This window comes from Elephas maximus, chromosome 9, assembly GCF_024166365.1.
Source record: "Elephas maximus indicus isolate mEleMax1 chromosome 9, mEleMax1 primary haplotype, whole genome shotgun sequence".
Classification (NCBI taxonomy): domain Eukaryota; kingdom Metazoa; phylum Chordata; class Mammalia; order Proboscidea; family Elephantidae; genus Elephas; species Elephas maximus.
Genome location: NC_064827.1, coordinates 78,815,096 through 78,836,139, shown reverse-complemented (window position 1 = coordinate 78,836,139; position 21,044 = coordinate 78,815,096). Strand labels below are relative to the sequence as shown.

At 53.3% G+C, this 21,044-nt stretch overlaps 2 protein-coding genes across 4 annotated transcripts; one reads left to right on the top strand and one right to left on the bottom strand.

The window, feature by feature from the left end:
• Positions 1 to 304: 304 nt before the first annotated feature.
• Positions 305 to 4,977, top strand: TOR2A (torsin family 2 member A). Of its 2 annotated transcripts, none has more exons than XM_049897158.1 (5): positions 305 to 504; positions 1,155 to 1,420; positions 2,156 to 2,331; positions 3,760 to 3,887; positions 4,218 to 4,977. In XM_049897158.1, exons 1-5 carry the CDS (start codon positions 354 to 356, stop codon positions 4,460 to 4,462), a joined length of 966 nt encoding a protein of 321 aa, XP_049753115.1. In that variant the 5' UTR covers positions 305 to 353; the 3' UTR covers positions 4,463 to 4,977. The 2 variants fall into 2 exon arrangements, with proteins under 2 accessions (XP_049753115.1, XP_049753114.1); XM_049897157.1 differs by having other exon boundaries at positions 3,760 to 3,929.
• A 160-nt stretch (positions 4,978 to 5,137) lies between these two features.
• TTC16 (tetratricopeptide repeat domain 16) lies at positions 5,138 to 20,620 on the bottom strand. Of its 2 annotated transcripts, XM_049897112.1 has the most exons (14): positions 20,603 to 20,620; positions 19,698 to 19,870; positions 19,309 to 19,399; positions 18,962 to 19,105; positions 17,519 to 17,619; positions 17,284 to 17,413; positions 14,685 to 14,899; positions 13,759 to 14,003; positions 12,612 to 12,753; positions 9,893 to 10,058; positions 9,210 to 9,352; positions 8,893 to 9,052; positions 7,282 to 7,369; positions 5,138 to 6,243 (listed from the first exon to the last, which is right to left on the bottom strand). In XM_049897112.1, exons 1-14 carry the CDS (start codon positions 20,618 to 20,620, stop codon positions 5,138 to 5,140), a joined length of 2,922 nt encoding a protein of 973 aa, XP_049753069.1. The 2 variants fall into 2 exon arrangements, with proteins under 2 accessions (XP_049753069.1, XP_049753070.1); XM_049897113.1 differs by lacking the exon at positions 20,603 to 20,620 and having other exon boundaries at positions 8,893 to 9,055; positions 18,962 to 19,101; positions 19,698 to 19,702.
• Positions 20,621 to 21,044: the final 424 nt, after the last annotated feature.

The following is a 21,044-nucleotide window of genomic DNA, read 5'->3' as shown; positions in this document are numbered from 1 at the left end:
TGGCTGCTAACCAAAAGGTCAGCAGTTCGAATCCACCAGCCGCTCCTTGGAAACCGTATGGGGCATTTCTAGTCTGTCCCGTAAGGTCGACTGAACAGCAAGGGGTATGCTGTTCTAGTTACTGTGGCTATGGAAACGCGGCCCGCCGCCTCTGATTGGACGGCTCACGGGCTCCCCCTGGAGGCCACCTGTAGGTCCTGCAGCAGGACTAAGGCGAGGGCCTTTAAGAGCGGTGAGGGGGAACCGGGAGTTGTAGGCGATGGGCAGTGGCTGCCGCAGAGCAGTGCACGCCGGGAGTTGTAGTTTGCGGGAGAGGCGCTGGCAGCCCTGGACAGAGCTCAGGCTTCACCTGCATGGCGGCTGCGACGCGCGGCTGCTGGCCTTGGGGCTCGTTTCTCGGGCTGCTCGGGTTGCTCTCGGTCGCGTTTGCCGCCTGGGACCTGGCTTCGCTGCACTGCAACTTCGGCGACTTCTGCGAGTGCGACTTCCGGCCTGACTTCCAGGGTGAGGAGATGCGGGGGTTCGGAGGCAAGGGGCTGGGGAGAGTACTCGGACCCCGGGGTTGCCTCGGGGTAGGGGGAGCTGTGGACCCGAGGCATCTGTGGACCCGAGGCATCTGTGGACCCGAAGGGTAAAACCGAGGGGCAAGATCCCCAGATGTCCAAACGGCCAGGGCCAGAAGTGGGCCCGTCGTTGAGGGAACCTGAGAGCCTAGGACACGGGGCCTGGGGCGACGGTTTGGGGTGGTTTATTGGGGCCCGAGCAGAGCCCTGCTAGGGTGGAGAGAGACCTTTGACAGTAGAGCCCTTGTGGGCACGTTACTAGGCATCCAAAGAGTGGACTGGCCATCAAGGGAGTAGTCTGCCTTGGGGATGGGCAGGGGTGTGGGCCCGACCTCATAGACAGCATGAGCCCACTTAGGGCTGAGTGCAGTGTGAAAGACCACCTGGTGGAGGTGCTGCCGGGCTGAGCCAAGCCTGAAGGTGGTTCCTGCAGCCAGAGACTCTGAGGGCGTCACTTCCACCTCCTTTCCGTAGACAGCTTGTAAAAAACGTCCCAGAAAGCTGGGGTCCCTAGACCAGGTTCCCGTCTGAAAGTCTCTTCCTTGGTGGGAATGTGTCCTCGGTTCTGACACTGTCATTCTTCGGCCCTAGGTCTGGAGTGTGATCTGGCCCAGCACCTGGCAGGTCAACACCTAGCCAAGGCGCTGGTGGTGAAGGCACTGAAGGCCTTTGTGCATGACCCGGCCCCCACCAAGCCGCTGGTCCTCTCCCTGCACGGCTGGACAGGCACCGGCAAGTCCTACGTCAGCTCCTTGCTGGCACAATACCTCTTCCGGGGCGGCCTACGAAGCCCCCATGTGCACCATTTCTCCCCTGTCATCCACTTCCCCCACCCCAGCCACATCGAGCGCTATAAGGTAGGCTGGATATGTCATGGTTCACCATTCTACCCTACTGTGGGGTTACGGTCTTTATGAACTGAGTCCGAGCCAGAAAGGGGAAGCCTCTTGGTCCAGGCCACATAGCCAGTTGGAGGCTCAGCCCTCAGGACCCCATCCTGAACAGGGCTTGTGATGGTACCATTCTACCTGGCAGAGAGTTCTTGCTTTGATTTCTGGAGGGCAATAATGGTAACTACCTGGTATAGTTGTGAGGTACATGCAATTATGTTATTGCAGGCATCGTGTTTTGAGCACTTATGTACACCAAACAGTCTGTATTACCCTCTCCCTGTAAATCACTTAGCCCCATCATGGCTCAGTAAACAGTTAATGGGTTAATATTAGTGCCTACCCTGATCGTTGGCGGTCATAATGCACTTCCCAGGCTGATCTGTTTCAGCTGTCAACACTGTTGGGCAGGTTCATGGAGCAGGAAAGAGCCTTCTCTTTTCATAGAAAGTGATAGGTGCCATAAGAGGAGCCCTGAACAGGGAGGTCGAAGCCCTGGGTTGAAGCCAGTTCTGCTGACTCGCTGTGTGACCACTGACAAGTTCCTGCCCATCTCTGGGCCACAGTTTCAGCCATTACGGGGTTGGTGCTTTCTAGAAGACCATAACTTCCTGTGAAGGGTCAGTTCTTGGTCTTGGGAAGAAGTCTGGTGTTGGGGTAGTGTCTCCGGGCCCTCCTTGAACTCCTACTTCTACCCTGCAGAAGGATCTTAAGAGCTGGATCCAGGGGAACCTCACTGCCTGCAGTCGCTCTCTCTTCCTTTTCGATGAGATGGACAAGCTACCCCCAGGCCTGATGGAGGTCCTACGACCTTTCCTGGGCTCCTCCTGGGTTGTGTATGGGACGAACTATCGCAAAGCCATCTTCATCTTCATCAGGTGAGGCCCGGCTTTGCAGGGGGCACAGTTGGGGGAACACTTCTTAGAAGTCCCAGCTATCTGTTCTTGGCCTGTGGTCCCACAGTGGCAGTACTGTTTCTCCTGGGCCCAGCCGGGCCTCCTCAAGGCTCCTTGTACTGTTGCTGGTGGCCTGTCATTCATGGTAGTTGACTTCTCCTTTGACATTCTTAAAGCCAGTTTTTTGATCATCACCACTTCTTTGAGGAAGCCCTGCTGGGCCAAAAAGTTTTCCCTCTTTCTTGGCCAAGAGGACACAGGCCTAGGAAATGTAGGATAAGAGTTCTAGTCCCATTTTAAGAGTCCTAGCTGTGTTTCCTCAGGCAAATTACTTCACCTGCCTCTGAGCTTCTGTTTACTTTTCTGAACAGCAGGGCCAATATTAATGCCTGACTTCCCAAAGCCCTGGTGGCACAAATGGTTAACTAAAAGACTGGCAGTTCAAACCGACCCAGTGGCTCCGCGGGAGAAAGATCTGGCGATCTGCTCCTATAAAGATTACAGCCTAGATTGAAAAAAACCAAAGACACAATGGAAAGATTAGTCCAAAGGACTAATGGACCACGACTACCACAGCCTCCACCAGGCTGAGTCCAGCACAGCTAGATGCTCTGCTCTGACAGGGATCACAATAGAAGGTCCTGGAGAGAGCTGGAGAAAAATGTAGAACAAAATTCCAACTCACAAAAAAAGACCAGACTTACTAGCCTGACAGAGACTGGAGAAACCAGTGGTATGGGCCCCGGACACCATTTTAGCTCAGTAATGAAGTCACTCCTGAGATTCAGCAAAGATTAGACAGGCTCATAAAACAAAACGAGACTAAAGGGGCACACTAGCCCTGGGGCAAGGACTAGAAGGCAGGAGGGGACAGGAAAGCTGGTAATAGGGAACCCAAGGTCGAGAAGGGAGAGTGTTGACATGTCGTGGGGTTGGTAACCAATGTCACAAAACAATATGTGTACTAATTGTTTAATGAGAAGCTAGTTTGTTCTATAAACCTTCATCTAAAGTACAATTAAAAAAAAAAAAGATTACAGCCTAGAAAACCCTATGGGGCAGTTCTACTCTGTCACATGGGGTCTCTATGACTTGAAAACAACTTGACAGCACCTAACAATAAGAACATTCCTCTAGAGGTTGGGTAAGAAAAGTCAGTTAAGGAACACAGAAGTGTTCTGTAAACTGCAAACTGCAGGGCACGTGTAGGTGACCTACCTGAATCATGGTTATAGACACAAGGTCCAGAGAGGGAAAGTAGTCCTTGTGGAGTGTTTTCAGTGGTTTTGGCTCCTGCCAGCACTGTGCCCCAGGCTCAGGTTGTGTTTAGATGGCACTGGGATAGTGAGGGCCAAATCTTATGCCCTATTAGTCCCAGTCTGAGTCTCAGCCTGGGTCCCCATGTTTTAGCAACACTGGTGGTGAGCAGATCAACCAGGCGGTGCTGGAGGCATGGCACAACCGCCGGGACCGTGAGGAGATTCGCCTGCAGGAGCTGGAGCCGGCCATCTCCCGGGCTGTCCTGGACAACCCGCACCGTGAGTTCTGCCCTGGAGTCCCAACCCAGGGGCCAGCATCAGGCAGGTCTGGGGTTTCACCCTCAGACTCATTTGACCAGGTCCCCAGCGTGGGCCAGGTATCTCCCGGGGTCTGATATTCTGCCCACAAACCAGGAGGATCAGCACCCAGACTTTGGCGCTCCTTGCTCTGTAACCTTGGGCAAATCACATAACCTCTCTGAGCCTTACCCCCAAAAGGTGGCTGAGAGAGTCAGCATCATACCTCCACTACTCTTTGGAGATGGGGGACCTGGGCTTCTCCCCGCATGTGACATGTAGGGTCTTCTCCCCATCCGTCCCTTCCTGTAGATGGCTTCTGGCGCTCAGGCATCATGGAGGAGCACCTCTTGGATGCTGTGGTGCCCTTCCTCCCACTCCAGCGGCACCATGTGCGGCACTGCGTACTCAATGAGCTGGCCCAGCTGGGCCTGGAGCCAAGGGATGAAGTTGTGCAGGCTGTGCTGGAAAGCACCACCTTCTTCCCTGAGGACGAGCAGCTCTTCTCCTCCAATGGCTGCAAGACTGTTGCCTCTCGAATCGCCTTCTTCCTCTGAGTCAGGGTGGCATCCTTGCTTTTCCCCACCCAGGCCATCTAGGAAAGCCCTAGGGCCTCTGGCAGAAGGACCTTTGTCCCAAGCCTCCTGGAGACCGGGACCCAAAGCACAGAGAGTGAAGATGGAGAAGGTGTTAGCTAGGCCATGGCCTGGGGCAGGGTAAGCCCTGGCTCTTAACTGGTTTGAGGGCATCCATCTTGGCCTCTACTGCCTTCTTGGCCTCTACTCCTTCCCCAGGGAAAGGTCTGGTCACCACAGAACCTCACTGAGCCTTGACCTCCCCCTCTAGCCTGAGCCTTCTTAAAATGTGAATTGTAACTCAGGGACTGTGACTTGTGGCTAAGCCCTTCCTCCCAGGTTTATTTACCCTTGGCCCTTGCACTGGCCTCGTACCCACCCATACCCTGTGTTCCAGTGCAATGGAGCCAGGCTGGATCTTCTTAGTCCCCACAGATAAAGGGACTCAAGGCGCCACTCGGGCCTGGTTTTTAAAGGTTTTAATTTTGTAAAAGAAGAGAACAAGTACAATAAACTTAGCCGTGGAACCAGAGGAATGCTGGCTGAAGTTTCTGCCTGCTCTGGGAGGAGCCAGCTTTGCCGAGTGGGTTGGGTACCAGTGCGTGGGGGTAGGACCTCTCTCTTCCCCAGCAGGTAGTGTGGGGCTTAGTGGCTCCTTCAGGGAGCAGTATTCCTGCTGGGGCTGTGGCTCTGGTCAGCCTCGGTTTCGCTGGGGCTCTGGCTCAGACCCTGGGTGGCATCGGTTTTGTTGGGACTATAGCTCAGGTCCCAGGTGTACTCAGTCTTGCTGGGATTTGGACTCGGTCCCCAGATGGACTCAGTGTTGCTGGAACTTGAGCTCAGGCCCCAGCTGGCCTTGGTCTTGCTGGGACTTTGGCTTGGTCCCTGGCTCCACCTCTGGGCAGACTGAACCTCGTGGAGACTTTGGCTTGGGCTGTGCATGGCCTTAGTCTTACTGGGGTTCTGGCTTGTGCCTTGTGCAACCTTGGTCTTGCTGGGTCTTGAGCTTGGTTCCCGGCTCCAGCCTTGGGCACCCTTAGTCTTGCTGAGTCTCTGGCTCTGGACCTGGACAGCTTTGGTCTTGCTAGGTTTCTGACGTAGGTCACAGAAAACCTTTGTCTTGTTTAGTTCCCAATTCTGATCCTGGGTGGTATCGTCCTTGCTGGGCCTCTGTTTCCCGCCCTGAGTAGCATCTGTTTTGCTGGGGCTCAGACTGAGGTCATAGAAATCCTTAGTCTTGCTGGAGCTCCGATTCAGTCCCCAGGCGTGGCCATGGGTGGGGAACTTGCTGGGTCCCCAGCTCCAGCCCTGGGCAACCTTGGCCTTCCTGAGCCTCCGCCTTGGTCCCCGGGTGTCCTCGGTCTTGCTGGAACTCTGCCCTGGGCCCTGGTTTTCCTTGGTCTTGCTGGGCCTCTGCCTTGGGTCCTGAGTCTCTTCAGTCTTGCTGGGCCTCTGCCTTGGGCCTTGGGTGTCCTCAGTCTTGCTGGGACTCTGCCTCAGGTCCTGAGTCTCTTCAATCTTGCTGGGCCTATGCCTCGGACCCTGGGATTCTTCGGTCTTGCTGAGGCTCCAGCTCAGCCCAAGGGCAGCCTTGGTTTTGCTGGGGTTCTGGCTCAGACTTGGATCCTCTGCATTGGTCCCAGAGTCTGAGGATTGAGTCTTCAGCTGTGAGGAGTCAGAGAATGTCACAGCAGTGGCTGAAGTGCTCCTGTACTCCTGGCAGGTAGTGGACATCTCTGTCTCTGAGGTGGATGTGGCTGTGACTGGGGAGGAGTGCCAAGAGTACCTGTCAGGCCTCTTCCAGAGTTCATGGCCTGCCCTGCTTGCCCTGGACAGCTCCAGGAAGAGGGGACTCCCAGGCCTCATCCTTGCCTTCCCCCTCCCCTGAGGCTTTGCATGACCAAAGGGAAAGGCCTATCAGAACAACAGGAGCCTACAGGTGGGCTAGGGTTATAAGATAAGAGGAAGCTACTCAAGGGACCCAGGCCCCACCTGCCCAGTGCCTGGCCTCCATTTTGAGGGCTGCCCCTTGCCCTCTGTGCTCCAGCTACAACCAGCAGCCCATAGGCTCTGGGCTCCCTGTCCACAGCAGTTCTGCTTGCCTACCCCTTCCCACACCTGATGCTTTGCTTCAGGTCCTGGAAGCCCTTCTTGACCCTCACAAAAGGAGGTTCATGCACTCCCAGCCCCCTGGACTGCCCTCTCACCGTATGTCTATGCTGTGGTGTGGGTGTCCTTTGACTGAGTACCTCCCTCCCTTTAGAGATGTGCCGTTCATCCCTGTAGCTGGCGACTGGCCCAGGCCTGGCCAGCAGCGCTCAATACGTTTGTGGAATTGCACTGCATGGGGGGAAGAAGACTCAGGCATTGCTATTTTGTCTCTACCATGGACTGCTCACATCGGCCCTTGGAAATTCAGAGCCCCCTTGGAAATTCGGAGCCGCATTCCTGAGTTTTACATGTTTGTACCCTCCAGGCTGGTGCCTGGCAGAATTGAGGATAAAAGCCCCTTGAAAGTGCACAGGTTTGTGGGCTTGTTTCAGGGACAGGCCTGAGGCCAGCAGCCTCTGTGAAATCTTTTGTCAAAGGGCTTGACATCCCAGGCTCCATGCTGGGCACCACCTCACTGAGTCCTCACCATGGTCTCTACAGAGCTGGGATTATTACTCACTTGCCCAAGGTCTCAAAGCTGTAAACAGCAGAGCCCAAATTCACACCCAGGTCAGAGTCTCAGACCCCTGACCTTTCTCCACACTACTGCTTTGGCTCTCTCTGGCCTGGGAAGAACACTGGGAACTTACAGCCCAAGATGGAGCCTGAGGAGGTCTGGTCGATGTAGTTGCTAGACAGGGACGTCTCCTTGTCAGGGGGGTGCTCAGGCTCCTCCTCCTGTGACGGGAGACAGGCTGGGTAGTCACACACATTGGGAGATCCCTGGGCCAGCGGTTGTAGCTCTGGAAGGCCAGCAGGCCCTGGGGCCCTTCAGTAGTCATTCCTCAAGCTTGGAGCTCCTCAAGGGTTAGGGTTGCTTGGGGGACTGGAGAGGTGAAGACCATGTAGGAAGGGGAGTGGCCAGACAAAATAGGAACGGTTCGAGGGGCTGATTGGGCCCCAGTTTCCCGAACTGCAAAATGAAAATTAGAGTCCCAGTCCATTCACCAAGTGTGGGCAGGCTTACGTGTACTGTAAAATGCTGTGTCCTGGTGAATGGTTAGGAGAAATTGGATAGTTTCTGCATGTTTTACACGCCTTTCCCCGTTTGATCCAGCACATCTGGGAGGGAACTACTGCTGTTGTCATTTCACAGATCAGGAAACCAGGGCTCTGAGCGCTTAAGCAACTTGCCCAAGGCCACTCAGCTAAGAAGTAGAGACGCTGGGATTTGAATCCAGGTCTGCTCTTGGCTGCTTGTCTCCTTGGCTTAGTCTCATACCTGGGACACTGAACAATGCCCAGGAGCTCGAGGGGCAGGTGGGCAGAGCTGCTGAGTGCAGTGTACCAGGCGTCAGCTCCATGTTGGGCCCTGTCCCCTGGGTTCTGCATGCTTCCCCTCAATGTCTCCCTGAGTGAGGCAGCCCTCAATGATTTCAGGAGGCACAGAGATGAAAGATTTATAGTTGTGTGTCTATTCTAATGTGAGCTAGGAAAAGGTACAGCTACCATTTTCCATTTACTTCGGTTATGTCAAGTGTTCTTTGACATAAATTTACTTGCTGTCATTAGCAGTGAAGTGGATAAATGTGGGACAGTCACACACTGGAATATTGTACAGCAATGAGGATGAGCCATCTGCTGCTACACGCAACCACTTGGATGCAACTCACAAACATAATATTTAGTGAATGGAGCCAGAGACAAGAGGGCACACTGTATTTGTCCATTTATGTGAAGAACAGGCAAAACCCATGTGCGTAGTTAGTAATCAAGGCAGTGATTAGCCTTGTGGGGTGGGGCAGGGTGGGAGGAGCGGTCTAAAAGGGGACACGAAGGGGTTCTTGTGATCTGGATAAACGTGTCGTGCTACACTCAGTCTGAAACTTCATCAGGCTGTACACTTAGGATTTATGCACTTCTCTGATTTATGTTACAGTCAACAAAAAGTTTTTAGAAATGACTTTGAGAAGAAAATTCTGGCACAGGTGGCCAGTGCAGACAATAGAACATGTGAAGTAAGCAGGAGCCAAGTGTGGGAAGGCCTTTCTCTGCAAGGTGCCCACCTCCTCAGGCACCCTCCCCCAGGGGCACCCCTGATGTTTCCATCCCCATCTCGCAGCAAGATGTCCCCAGCCCAAGTCACACATCTGAGAGGACGCAGAGCTGGGCCTGGAAGCCAGCCTCTACCTGGCCTGCATCCCTCAGCCCTGGGCCCAAGTGCACTCTGCCCTGGAACTCGAGGGCATGTGCCCACTCACCTTTTCCTTCTCCTCCTCCGGGGCCTCAGCTTCTTCCTCTGGACCTTCCTGCAGGGCCTGGTGGGTGACCTTCAGCTCTTCGGAGGAAGGCTGCTCCACCTTCCACTCACGCCGCAGGGCACGGGCCTTCTGGCGCTCTAATTCCCGCTCCCGAAGCAACCTGCTAAGCCATGGCCAGAGTGCCGGCTCAGTCTCCCTGACTCACCCCGCCATCCCCAGGCAATGGACAGTGGCCCAAGGAAGCAGTGGGGCCAGAGGAGCCTTAGGCCTCAGCTGGTTCCCACCCTTGGCCTGTGGCCCCTGCCCAGGGAGCTTACCCCACAATGCCTTTCGGGATGCTGGACTCTGGACTGCTCTCCATCGCCCGCTCCAGCTGCAGCTTGGCTAGGCGGGCCACATGGCTGCCAAGCACATCATCCACCGACATGCCCGGGAAGAGGTTGGTCATCAGCGGGAGCAGCTGTCAGGAGAGGGGGTGACCCAGAGCCAGGTATGGGCAGGGGGCAGCTGGTGTGGTACTATCCCAACTTCACAGATTCCTATTTGGCCTTTCTTAGGGCCAAAGAGGGAAGGGTTTTGCAAATTGTTGTTTTTAAAGGACTGGACACTCTTGCCCCAGAACTAGCAGGAGACCATGAGAAGGGAGCTATTCGTGGAGGAAGCCTTGAGGGTGAGTCCAACCTCAGGTTCTAGAGCCAGACAGACAAGGGTTTGACTTCTAAACTGTGGGACCTGGGGCAGGGAGCTGACTTCTCTGAGCCTTACTTTCCTATCTATAAATTACAGGTGATAATAAATAGTATTACCTGTCTTTTGGATGGTGAGGAGGGTTAAATGGGTTGATATAAGTTGAAGTGGTTAGAACAGCGTCTGGCATACAGTAAATGTTCAAGCAATAGTAACTCTTATAATAATCAGACCAGATTTAGGGACAGGGAGTATCTTTAGGTGGCCGGGTATTGACTCTGGAGCACCCCCTCCTGGCCCTGCAGGAACCCACCTGTGGTTGTTCAGGTTCGAGAAGCAGGACAGTAGCAACATCCTGGCGGGCCCCCCAAAAGTTCTGCAGCAGCTGTCGGCTCTTGGCCCGCTGCAGGTAGTACCGAGCCTTCTGGGGGCTGTGCTGGATGGCCATTGAGAAGTGGTCCTCTGCCTTGTGGAACTGCCTGCAGAACACAGTGGTCACAGGTTGCCATGAGCTGGCCCACCTGGGGGGCAGTGTCCGGCCCCCTGGGAGTTTTGGGGAAAACCATGCTCGTCCCTGCTCCCCTTCTCCACCATGCCTACTGCTCTTCTTCCATGAGGTATGCTCTTGATGGACCCAAAACTTAAATGCTACAATGAAACCCCAACGTAAGTGAATGTTTGTCTGATCTTGGGGTTGGGAAGGCCTTTCTGAGAATGCCATAAACCCAGCAACTAAAAATGAAAAAAAAGTTAATAATTGGACTACTGTACAGTCAAATTCCAAGTTACTGACTAGCAAAAACACCCCAAAGAAAAGCAATAAATAGGGGAAATATATTTTGCATTTATTTATAGCAGACAACAAGCTAATTTTTCTAGCCTACGAAGAATTATTATAACCATTTTTTTTTAAATGAGCAACTCAATAGCAAAATGAGCAAAAGATTTGGGCAGCCCATAAACCAAAACCAAACCCATTGCCCTTGAGTTGATTCTGACTCATAGCAACACTGAGGACAGGAGAGAACTGCACCATAGAGTTTCCAAGGCTGTAATCTTTACAGAAGCAGACTGCCACATGTTTCTCCCACACAGTAGCTGATGGGTTGGAACTGCCAACCTTTCAGTTAGCAGTCAGACACTTAACCACTGCACCACCAGGGCTCCTTGGGTAGGCCACAGTGGCCAATAAACATGGAATGTGCTGGGCTATGCTAACAATTTATTCATTATTTTTTTTATTGTGCGTTGGGTGCAAGTTTACAGAGCAAATTAATTTCCCATTCGATAGTTTGTACATAAAGTGTCCCATGACACTGGTTTCATTCCCTATAATGTGTCAGCACTCTCCTCATTGCTGCCCTAGGGTCCCCCTTTCCTTTCATCCTGATTTTCTCCCCCTTCCTGACTTCTCATCTTTGCTTTTGAGCAAATGTTGCCCTTTTTGACGTGCTAACAATTTGAACATGTAAATTAAATTAGGAGAGAGGGAGAGAGAGAGCACTTTTTGGTCTATCAGGTTATCGGCATTGGAAATAGTCGTCACACCCTGTGCTGGGGAGATTTGGTGTTCTGTGTGCTTCTATAACGATCCTATAAGGTATAAGTCACTATTATGCTTTCAAAATACATATGTATAAGCACTCATAATATGTACTTAGAAATATGTCTACGTTGTGAGGCTCTCTAACATTAACTATACATCATTAGAAACCTGTCAGTCATCAGAAAGTTATCTAGAAAATTTCTGAACTGAGGCATAGAAGCATGTGAAGTATGTAAAGAACGTAAACAACCTGTAAGTTCACTTTGACCCAGCATGCTGTGACATAGGAAAACATCACATAAACCTAAACAACCTCCTAATCTCTAACCTTGAAGAGAAGATGTGTCATCTGGTTACTCTCTAGCCCTGGAGAAAAGACATACTAGTCTTTGACATCACACTGGCCCTTGTTGGGTGAGGTCAAGGTGACAAATTCACTTAAATTTCTGCTCACTCACTAAGAGAAGGAAGAGACAGAACTGAGATTCTGTCCACAGCTACTGACCTTGGACCCTATCTGTCTACAAGGGACCTTCACCAAGTTCAAGCTGTGGTTAAGCCTTCCTCCTGAGACCTCTGGTTAAAGGTAGAAGTTTGAAGTCTAAAGATTTGAACTCTAACCATTGAACTAATATTGTAATTGTTAATTCTGATTCTCTAGTTCTAAATGAATGTTGTGAGGTCTTACTTGTGTGCCTTGCCATGACTACCTTGCAATAAACTAAACAAGTTTATGCATGTCAAACCTGAGTATCTCTCTACTAATTTTCTAAGATTTCTAATCTCCTGTATAACATTTTGGAAACCCTGGTGGTGTAGTGGGTAAGAGCTATGGCTGCTAACCAAAAGGTTGGCAGTTTGAATCCACCAGGCACTCATTGGCAGTTCTACTCTGTCATATAGGGTCGCTATGAGTTGGTGTTGACTTGACGGCAATGTTTTTTTGTTTTTTTTAATGGGTTATACAACATTTGGAAACCCTGGTGGCATAGTGGTTAAGTGCTACGGCTGCTAACCAAAGGGTCGGCAGTTCCAATACGCCAGGCGCTCCTTGGAAACTGTAGGGGGCAGTTCTACTCTGTCCTGTAGGGTTCCTATGAGTCGGAATCCACTCGACAGCACTGGGTCTGGTTGGGTATACAACATTTGGGGAAATTGAGGCTCTCCTCTCCTGAAGGAAGTTTATATGGGTTCACTTTTTTTGGAGAACATTTTGATATTATCTATGAAACTGTTAACACTAATTAACCCAACAATTACCTACAGCACTACTAGTGTGAATGCATGAGAATACAGGTTCTGGATGCCGATTACAACATTATTTATAATAAAAAAGTGGAAAGCATCTTGGCCCAGGGATCCCAGCAAACGTCGTCACGCCAGGCCCCGCCCTCCCCAGCGCCGTCCCTCCGGTCTCCCCTCCCCCTCCAGCCCCGCCCCCTCCATTCCAGCCCCGCCCACTTCAGGGATGGCCCCGCCGCCGCACCTGCGCCTCTGCTCGCAGAAGCCCATCTTCTCCTGCAGCAGGCTCATGCGCAGATTGGCCCCCGGATCCTTCGGGCTGAGCGCTAGCGCCTGCTCGTAGTCCGCCTCAGCAAAGGCCAGGTTGCCCAGCTGGAAGAAGCAATCTGGGGCCCGGGGGCAGGGACTGAGTTGGCCCCCAACTCCCAGGACCCAGGAACCCCAGCCCACTCCTAGGGAGGGTGGTGCAGGGCCTGAAATTGGTGGCTGATAACACCCATGGGCAGTCGCCGGCCTCTCAAGTTTTCTGTACATCTGGGCACCTTTTCCCAGCTGTCCGATTCTGAGCATTTTCAGGTGCAGTGGTTAAGGGCTCGGCTGCTGACCAAAAGGTTGGCAGTTCCAATCCACCAGCTGCTCTTCAGAAACTCTATGGGGCAATTCTACTCTGTCCTATAGGGTGGCTATGAGTCGGAATGGACTAAACGGGTTTGTTTGTTTTTTTGGTGTTGGTGACCAGTTTGTCTATGGTAATGTTTCCCAAAGTGTGTCCCTGGGACACTGAGTCCATTAAATGTTTCTTCTTTTTCCTTTTTTCTTCCCTTCCTCCCTCCTTCTTTACTTCCTTCCAACTTTTAACAACACTCAATGAGGGTGCTGGGGCAGAGCTGGGAGCCCAAGCTCAACCCCAAGGATCTCAGCACTTAGTTGGGAGATACACATGAGAGCAATAATCACCCCAAAGCCCCATAATTCAACTGGGATAAGCACCCCAAAGGAAAATGACAAGGTCAGGGGGCAGGAGGCAGCAGAGAGGGCTTCCCCAAAGACGTGTGTGCAGGAACCAGGGAAGGAGTGAGCAGGGGTGTGTGTGTTTGTTGATGGAAGGGGAGGAGTCCTGAGCAGAAGTGACAGTGTGAGTGTGGGAAGGACACAGGCGAGGGGGCAGCGTGAATGCAGCTCAGGAGGGAAGAGAGAGAGGGGAACAGGGAGATACAGAGGGAGGGAGAAGGGGGAGGCATGGAGTATGGGATGGCCTGGATTTTGTGAGCTCATGAAAGGCAGCAGTGGGAGATGAGGCTAGAGGAATAGTTAGACCCAGGGGGCCTCAAATGGCAAGCCTGGAACTTAGGGAGCGGGGCTCACTCTACCCCCAGCCCAGCCCCACTCACCACCACGGTTGATATAGAAGCCTTTCTCCTGCTGCTCATCCTTGAGGACCTTGTTCAGCAGCAGCACGCTCTCCTGGTAGGCACCCTGCATGTAGCAGTGCACTGCAAAGTCATTGTAGGCCAGAAGCAGCTGCCGCTGCACCTGCCGCACCATGTCCTCCTCATTCTCAGGCACCATGTCCAGCGCCTTCAGGAAGTCCTCCACAGCACCATCAAACTCCTGGAGCCGTCGGTACATGGTGCCCCTGTAGGGGAGGGCACGGTGGGTGGGAGGAGGGACATCAGGGCTAAGGGCACTCCACCAACTGGCTAAGTGGCTGGGCAAGTCGCTCCCTGCTTGGGCTTGGTTTCTTCTTCAGACCCATGTAGGTGGTGAGGGCACCTGCCTCATGCACTAGGTTTGGCTGGTGTGGTTGGCCCTGGCTTGGTGTTCAGATAACCTGCTATCACTAGTAATTTTATGTTTCTCAAAAATAGCCTCCCTCTTTCCTTGTGGGAGCCATGTGTGTGCCTGCCTCTATGCTAAGACCTTTATATACATGAGGAAATGTTTTTACCTCCGCTGTTTAGATGAGAAAACCCAGGTTCAAAGAGGTTAAAGTGCCCCCAATCACATAGTGACACCCTGGAAGGGTTGGAATTCAAGCCCAAGCCTTGTCCACTGAGCTGTACTCACCCTCCCAGGGTTCAGGAGGCCTGGGGTTCTAGACTCCTGGTTAACTGGGAGGCTGCCGCCTGCCCCTCCTCCAAGGACAGTAGCAAAGACCACCTCCCACGATGCCTCCACCCCTGTGGCAAGTACGGCGGGATTATTAGAGGCCTGATGGGGAAACTGAAGACAGGTCAGGGACTCTCCTGAGGCCACACGGCAAGTCTGTGGGAGGGCAGGGCCTGGAGCTTGAGACCAGTCCCTCCTCACTCAATACCGGAAAAGGAAGAGGCTGGGGTCCAGAGGGCTGTTCTCAATGGCGCAGTTGATGCACCGCAGTGCGTGCTGCATGTCGCCCCGCACAGCAAAGATCCCCGCATCTTGGCGCGCCTGCTGGGCCTGGTTCACCATCGTCTTGAGCAGTGCCTTGGCCTGTGGGTGCTTGGGCTCCAGAAGCAAGCTGTTATGCAGGTCCCGGTAGCAGAGGTTGGGCTGTCGGGGTGGTATTAGGGGTATAGGCCTCATGGGTGAGGGGGAAAGGTGTGGATTCAGGCTGCAGGTGCCTGTCTCTAGGCAGGCTGGCATCACACCACCCCACCTCAGTGCCCCCACACCACTGTTCCACCTTTTCCACCTCTTGAAGGAGGCAAGAGAGCATTGTGGGAAAATTCCACCCCATCTGCTGGCCCCTTCCCAGATGTGACCTCAGGCGAGCCAGGTCCCTGCTCAGCCTTGGTAGTTTCTGCTGCAGGATGGGGTTGCTGATGCTACCTCCTTAGAGGACTCTGTGAGGCTCACGTGATGTGGAAGGAGTGTGTGGCTTCCTGACTGGACAGCTGTATCCTCACTATCCTCCCCCCTTACTCTTCCCCTCACCCCTGACCTTTAAGCACAAGACAACTCTGACAGAGAACAGACCCAGAAAACATCCCCAGGCAAACACCTTCTTCCGGTGTGCAGGTCAGTCAACAAACAGTTTTAGGAACCACCCTGTGTCCTGTTGGCTAATTAGACAGAGGGTGAGCAGAACAAAGAGTATGGATACCAGGTGTGAGTGGAAATCAGGAGGGGGAGCGTCTGGGAGCTGGGCTTTAGAGTAGACAGACTTGGGTTCAAGGGCAGCACCACTGTGAACCGGCCGTGTGAGCTTAGACAAATCATTCAACCCCTCAGGGCTGCTGCTTCATCTGTGCAGAGGACAATGGGTCATATCTACCTCAAAGGATTACTGTGAGCCTTCAAGATAAACACGGTAAAGTGCTTAGAACACATAGCAGGGGCTCACAAGGGGCAGCTAAGTCACAACCAAAAACCTGTTGCCGTCGAGTCAATTCCCATTCATAACGACTCTATAGGACAGAGTAGAACTGCTCCATAGGGTTCCCAAGGGTGTAAATCTTTACGGAAACAGGCTGCCACATCTTTCTCCGAGGAGCGGCTGGTGGGTTGAAACTATCAATCTTTTGATTAGCAGCCAAGCGCCTTAACCACTGTACCACCAGAGCTTCTCGAAGTCATAACGTTCAATGATAATTGTCAATAATTACTAGTCTCATACCTTTGAAAGAGACTCCCTTTTAGTCACTTGTGGGACATAGAAGCCCAGCCCCTCAGCTGCTAGAGGCGGCACCTGGGTGGGCCTCACCCCCGGGGTCCACTCCTGAAAGGCAGGGACCCCTCCCTCTGGAATTACAGGCTCAAGTCTCCAACCTCCCACAGGATGCCCCCACCTGGTGAACTGAGGTGAACTCCACCTGATTTGGTCCACACCTGTTCCTCCCCCTCCAGAGTCTCCCAACTTGCCATCTACCCCGGCCAAGCCAGAAAGCTGGGGGTTGTTGTCGGGTGGTGTTCTCCATGCCTCCCTCCTGATCACACCTGCACCCAGTCATCTCTGGTCCTGACTTCTAAAGGACCATGGACCTTGACCCCTTGTGGCCATCCTCCAGCCCTCCTCACTCAACCCCCTCCTCTCTCTCTGGACTTCTCCCTTCTCCCCCTGCTCAGCCTCCTCCCAGGCTCCTGGCTTCCTATCTTGCTCTGCCCAACCCACACTCTCCACGGCAGCTGAGGGGTCTTTCTAAAGTCCTGTCACCCTGAGGGGCACTGTTTCAAGGCTCCTGCTGCCCCTGGGAAGAATTCGGGGTGCTCCCAGCTTCATGAGACCTGGGGCTCCTCCATCCTTGAAGGTGTCCTCTCATACCTGCAGTCTCCTTTTTCCTGCCTTCTCTCCCCACCTTCTTCCCTGTGGCTTCAAGTCTGCCCAGCCCGCAAGTTGTTCCCTGTACTCTCTGTCCCCTCCCTGTGCATAGCCCAGGACTAGCCAGTGGAGGGTGTTTGGGAAATGTTCACTGAGGCAAGTAAGGAAGGGAGGGAGGGAGGGGAGGAAGAAGGAGGAGATAAGGAAGGAGAGAAGGGGAGGAAGGAAGGAGAGGAGGAAGGAGGGGAGGAAGGGGAGAATGGGCTGCCTCATCTAATGGTTCTCTGGGTTTGTCCCACACAGTGACCTCATATGGTGACACAATTGTGGTTCAATCATTCTTTGTGTAATTGTCTGCTCAGGGACACCTCCCCTGGGCAGTGAACTCCAAGAGAGCAGGGATGCACCTGTCTCTCACCTTGTGTTTTCCAGAGGGCCCAGCACAGGCCTGACACAGAACCAGGGCTGAGTCAAGCTAGAGCAACTGCCGGACTGGATGGCAAATGGTCGAGGCTGGCCGGGGGCCTCTGCCCAGGGGTGGCAGCGGCCCACTGCACTGTGGGGATGTGACCTCTGTGCTGATGGATGGCCACGCAGCCTCCTGTAATCTCAAAGGGTGTTGGGGGCTCCCAGGCTAGGGTGAAGGCCCCACGCCACCCTGCCCTTCCTGAGCTACCTTCTGGAAGAAGTTGTAGAGCCTGGCCCGGAGAATGTAGACATCAGCGTTGGTCGTGCCATGCTTCAGTTCCTTGGTGACAAGTGTGAGGCATTCACGATACCGTTTGAGGGCCAGGAGACAGGCCATGCTGAGGGCAGAAGGCAGAGTGTGCACTCTGTCTGCCCCGGGGGAGGAGAGGCAGGAAGGTTTGCTGGGGGAATGAGGGCCAGCCGGGACATGGCTGGGCACTCACCATCGGTAGCGGAAGTAGGGTTTCTGAGGCTGGAGCTCAGAGGCTTGAGAGAAGACGGTCAGGGCATCCTGGTAGGCACATTGCTCAAAGAGGCACTGGCCCTGGGGACACAGGAGGCAGTCACTTTTGCTTGTGACCACAGCCCAGCTACAAACACCAGCTGTGGGACAACATCGTGGAGGAAGGGGAGAGAGGCAAGAGACAGGGACAGAGCCTTTTATACCTGTGGAGAGACTTTGAGGGACAGAGACACAGAGATGGAGAGAAATACAAAGCTGGGGAGAGACAGTGAGTAATACATAGTTGATGGGAAACAGACCAATACAGAGACACAGGCATAGAGAGAAACTGAGAGGAAAAAGGGGAGATGTGACAAGAATGGTAGAGCTAACAGTAATAGGCTCCAGCTTAGATTGATGCTTTCGGGTGCTGAGCCCTCTGCTGAGAAACTTGTAGGTAATACCTCACTGGTATGAGCTATTATCCCCATTTAAAATGAAGGACCTGAGGCTCAGAGAGGTGAAGGGACTTCCTCGAGGTCACACAGGAAGTAGCAGTGCAGGATTCAGGGCCCCCAAGGGACAGATTAAGCATGTGATTAGACTTTTTCTTTTTTTTAAGAAGTAGATAGCTGAAATTTTTAAAAAAGACATCAAAGTTGTCAAGATGGGAAAAAATCAAGATTTTGTTGGTGTTTTATGGTTTAATATATTTTTTTTTAATTTTGAATTGTAAATTGGGAACACTGTTAACCTTCTTAGTGCTTAGGGCCTCTAGACTCTAGATCTGCGCTGTCCAGTATGATAGGCACCACCTCCATATGGCTATATAAATTCACATCAAATTTAGTTAAACATAATTTAAAATGCAGTTCTTCAGTCACACTCGCCATGTTTCAAGGGCTCACTAGTTCTACGTGGCTAGTGGCTACCATAAGGAGCTCTGGTGGTGCAATTGTTAAGCGCTCAGCTGTTAACCCAAATGTCAGAAGTTTGAACCCACCAGCTGGTCCATGGGAGAGAACAACCTGGTGATCTCCTCTCGTAAAAATTATAGCCTAGGAAACCCTATGGGGCAGTTCTGCTCTGTCCTATAGGGTTGCTATGAGTCAGAATGAACATGATGGCACACAATGCCAATAACAGTGGGTACCATATGGGATGGTGCAGAGTAGATAATTTCCGTCATGACAAAAAGTTCTGTTGTACAATGCTGCAAGACTTTACCCAGCCCTGCCAGTAAACCAACTTGGAAGGTTGGAGAGGTGGTGAGAGGGCTCAGCTGGTGGGACACAGACACAGGGGCAAAGAGGTCCCCAGGAAGGCAGAGCTGGTATCAGGCGCAAGCCCCCACCCCACCCCCAGACATACACAGCTGGAGGGAGAGCCACGAGGGCCGGGGTGAAGTGGAAGCCTTGAATGGGCCTGGGGCAGCTCCAGGCACCTGCACATAAAGCACAAAGGTGAGCCGCTCCTGGTACTTGGTGTTCTCTGGTTCGAAGGAATAAGCCCTTCGCAAGTTCTGGGAGGCCGAGGAGAAATCGCAGAGCTGGATGTAGGCCTCGGCCCGCAAGGCGTAGAAGTCTACCTGAGGACAATGGGACCCAGGCATCTGTCCCCTCCCCATGACCTACCCCTCAGGGGAGGGGGAGGAATCCATCTCCCTGAGCCTTGACACCCATTTACCGTCAGGGACTTAGTGGCCCTGAGAGGAGTAGCATGGGCAGGTGCTATAGTGAGGGGGAAGTGTGTGCCAGCACCTGCCCATACCCATCGGGCCCTCCCCCTCACCAGCTTGGGATCCAGGTGGAGGGCGCGGGAGAAGAACAGTACAGCCATCTCCCAGTCCTCTTGCTCTAAGCATGTCTGGCCTTGGAAGTAGCTGGCAGGGAAAGGAAATACAAGCAGAGGGTCTGGTTTTGACTTTAGAGGAATCCAGGGCATATGGGGAAGGGGGGCGTTGGGTGCAGAATCAGGAGGGATAGAGACCCAGGGAAGGCAGGCTGGCATTCTTGAAGCTCACCCAAGCCAGCAGCCTTTTATCAGCTAAGGTGGGGGAGCCCCATTACACAGTTGATTTCACTGAGGCCCAGAGAGGAAGAGTAACTGGCCCAAGGCTGCACAGCACATCAATGGCTATGCAGGGCAGGAACCTGGACGGGGGCAAGGTAGTCACTCACTACTCCCTAACTTTGAGGGGCACGGTTAACCCCTTGGGCTTTGGTTTGGGTTCATCGAAGTCCTGGAACACCTGGCTGGTTCCAAAGATGCGCTTCAGGGTCCCTTTTGGGACTGAAATCACTTGTGGCTTTAGGATGCGCTGTGAGGGGTCCTCGTCAGGCTCCAGAGCATCCTAAAGCCAAGGGACAGTGATGCTGGAGCAGGCCTCAGAAACAACCAGATCCGCACCCCACTTACACACTCTCCCCATGTACTTTACAGACAGGGGTGGGTCCCAGACACTAGGTAGGAGATGCCATCTGGGATACAGTGGCACCATTCCCCCTAGGGATGATCCAACCCTATCTTCTCCTCTCATACCCAAGCAAGCCTCTTCAGTCCTGCCTCTCTCCCTTTACTATGGCCAGGGTCAGGGTGCTCCTGCTCACACTGACCCTCTGCTCTCCTCCTGATCTTCCTCAGCTCCCACCTCCAGCTGCTGACACTCCAGCTCAGGCCCATCCCAAGCCATAGGCCTCAGGGTCCTGCAGAACCTACCCACTTCTGCCCCAGGCTTTCCCACCTTAGTGAAGACTCATTCCCTGCCAGCCACCTGAGCCAGAGACCTATGTCCCATCAGTTCTCGAGTCCTGTTTATTCCACTTCCTAAAATCTCTCAGATCCCTCCTCGTCTCTTGTATAATCCTCTTGTCTGGGCTAATGCCATCTCTTCCAGGATGCCTGCTCTGGCCATCTCTGTCGTCTCACTTCCCAACTCCTCCATTCTCTGCACCGCAGCCAGGGACTTTCCTGAATTGCACACTGACGCTGCCTCTCCTGTACTTAAAACCTTCCCTGCGGCCCAAGTCTGGGTCTCTTCTACCCTGGCCCTCTTTCCTTGCTATGGCTTTCTCTCAGCCCCCACCTCGCTGGAGTCAGTCATAACTCAGGGTGTCCCTTCCCGGACCTCAGGGCGCTGTGCCAGCTTCCTTGCGGCCCCCTCCCCTCGCGCTCCTCCCACCTCTGATGTTGCTAGGTGCCATCTCCAAGACGCCCACAGGCTCCGCCTATCTGGCCGCGCCCCCGGGAATCCGAGAGCTGTTTAAGCCGGAAGAAGATTAGAAAACTTTTTTTAGAAAGGCTGAGGCCTACAGAGGGGAAAAGGACTTGTCCGGTTTCCACAGAGAGGCAGGACCATAATGGAACCAGAACAAGGCTCCCACCTCCTACGCTGGAGGTCAAACGAGGGCTCTGCGAATCTCACAACAAACCTTAAACGGCCACCGTGACGTTGCGCCGCGGAATGCGCGGAGGTGGCCAGACACGCCACCGCCTACCCACTTCCGCCCCTCAGAAGCATGGCGGCC